Source organism: Phytophthora parasitica (assembly GCF_000247585.1).
Source record: "Phytophthora parasitica INRA-310 unplaced genomic scaffold supercont2.19, whole genome shotgun sequence".
Classification (NCBI taxonomy): domain Eukaryota; phylum Oomycota; class Peronosporomycetes; order Peronosporales; family Peronosporaceae; genus Phytophthora; species Phytophthora nicotianae.
This window is the reverse complement of record NW_008649005.1, coordinates 834,958-836,553: the sequence shown is the minus strand read 5'-3', so window position 1 is coordinate 836,553 and position 1,596 is coordinate 834,958. Positions and strand designations below refer to the sequence as shown.

Genomic DNA, 1,596 nt, shown 5'->3' with positions numbered 1-1,596 from the left:
TCGACCACGAGTCTCCGAACTGGATCGGGTCACATTCCATCAATCAGTCCCTTGTCCCCAGAAGCCAACTGTCACTTCACCACGTAACCTACGTTCAATTGTGCAGAGAAATAATGCCCTAGGATGCATTGTCAACGACCTATGCGTGCTAGCGGAGTACCTGATAATGCATGCAGGTATTGCTACTGGTGTAATATCAATACACTATGCCGCGCCACTAACTATGATGTGGCATTCTTTTGGAAGGGCCATCGACCCGTGCTTTGCGCGGAAGCATCAGCTCAACGTTGCTGCATTTGGGAAACTCTTCCTAAATATTGCAAGAGCCAAAACGTCTGTAGTACAGGGTGTCTCCATTTACGGCGCTGCTGAAAGATGGCAGCCGTGTATGGTGCATGCATTGGGTGTGCTATTCGTGTGCTACGATAAGCCTTCCGTGTATACATTTCCTCTCGTTCCACGCTACACTGAGTCCGATCTCCCAGGAGGGTATACTCAGGAAGAAGCCTGTACTAGGAGAGCCTGGAAGTAGACAGTGGTACAGGAGAAAGAGCAGCGTCTAAACGTGAGAGCAAGCGCCCAAACGTAGCCAGCTATGTTACCGCAGTTATTCCCGACACCATGAAGAATATGCCGGCCATCATAACCCGATCCATTACCCCCAATATGACCAGCCACTTCATACGAAGAGGCTCCGCAGCTTACGCCAAAGCATCACCCAAGCTGGCGATCCAGTGAATTTCAACTCGAGGTGCCTGGCTTCTTGAGTCTCTTTCCAAGGCGTTTGCCTATATCGGGACAACGACTCGTGAGGATGAAAGCGTAGCAAAAGTTCTCGCTGGGTATGCATCTCCAGACTTACCTGTGCAGACCCCAACAATTGAAGACCTGAAGCAGCGTTTGTCCCTTGCTCAGTTTGATCAGCTGATGACGCTTCGTGATGAGCTGTTCCGGTACGTCTTGGGATCTCCTGACGCACGCCTTAATGTTGCTATAGAAGTCGTCAATGCCACGTTTGCTGCGCTGATCATGCATTTAAAAAGCGTGTTAGAAGCTGCTGCAAACGGTGTCACAAGCACACGCTATCTGTACGAGCTAGAACGAGGCGTAAGCGCCACAAATTCGCGCCCTCAGCTCCAGTATTCGCTCATTACCTGCTGCCAATGGGGGGAGCACCTCACCGAACGCTGGCGCTCCGTGAATCACGCTCAAATCGGCGACGTAGTCAGCGGAGGCGACACAGTCCTTGCTTCAACCATGGACCCTGAAGTTTAGCCGGAGTGCATTCTCTTTTAGGGAAAAGTAGAAGTGAGCTTATACCTATGTGCTATCGCTTTGGCTGCAGAAGGTGAAGCTCTTGCAATCAGATATGTCGTTATCTAGGCTGTTATTAGCTGGATGATTTATTCCTTGTCATCCCGCGTCGCGTTATGAGAGGCAGGCTTGTAATCGCGTTGTGCGTTATGTTTGATCAGTCCTTCAGCTGCTACTGCGAATAGCTGGAGCTGGCTTGTTGTTACTGCTTGTAATGTAGCTCTGCACTACAACCACACGGGATCGCCTTTCGTAAGCTGCTGGGGACGATTTTTTTTTTTT

The 1,596-nt window shown here is 50.1% G+C and overlaps 1 protein-coding gene across 1 annotated transcript; it reads left to right on the top strand.

The window, feature by feature from the left end:
- Positions 1-927: 927 nt before the first annotated feature.
- On the top strand, positions 928-1,275 carry PPTG_22597 (hypothetical protein; the record flags this gene model as incomplete). Its single annotated transcript, XM_008905203.1, has 1 exon — positions 928-1,275. One exon carries the CDS (start codon positions 928-930, stop codon positions 1,273-1,275), a length of 348 nt encoding a protein of 115 aa, XP_008903451.1.
- Between the last annotated feature and the right edge of the window lie 321 nt (positions 1,276-1,596).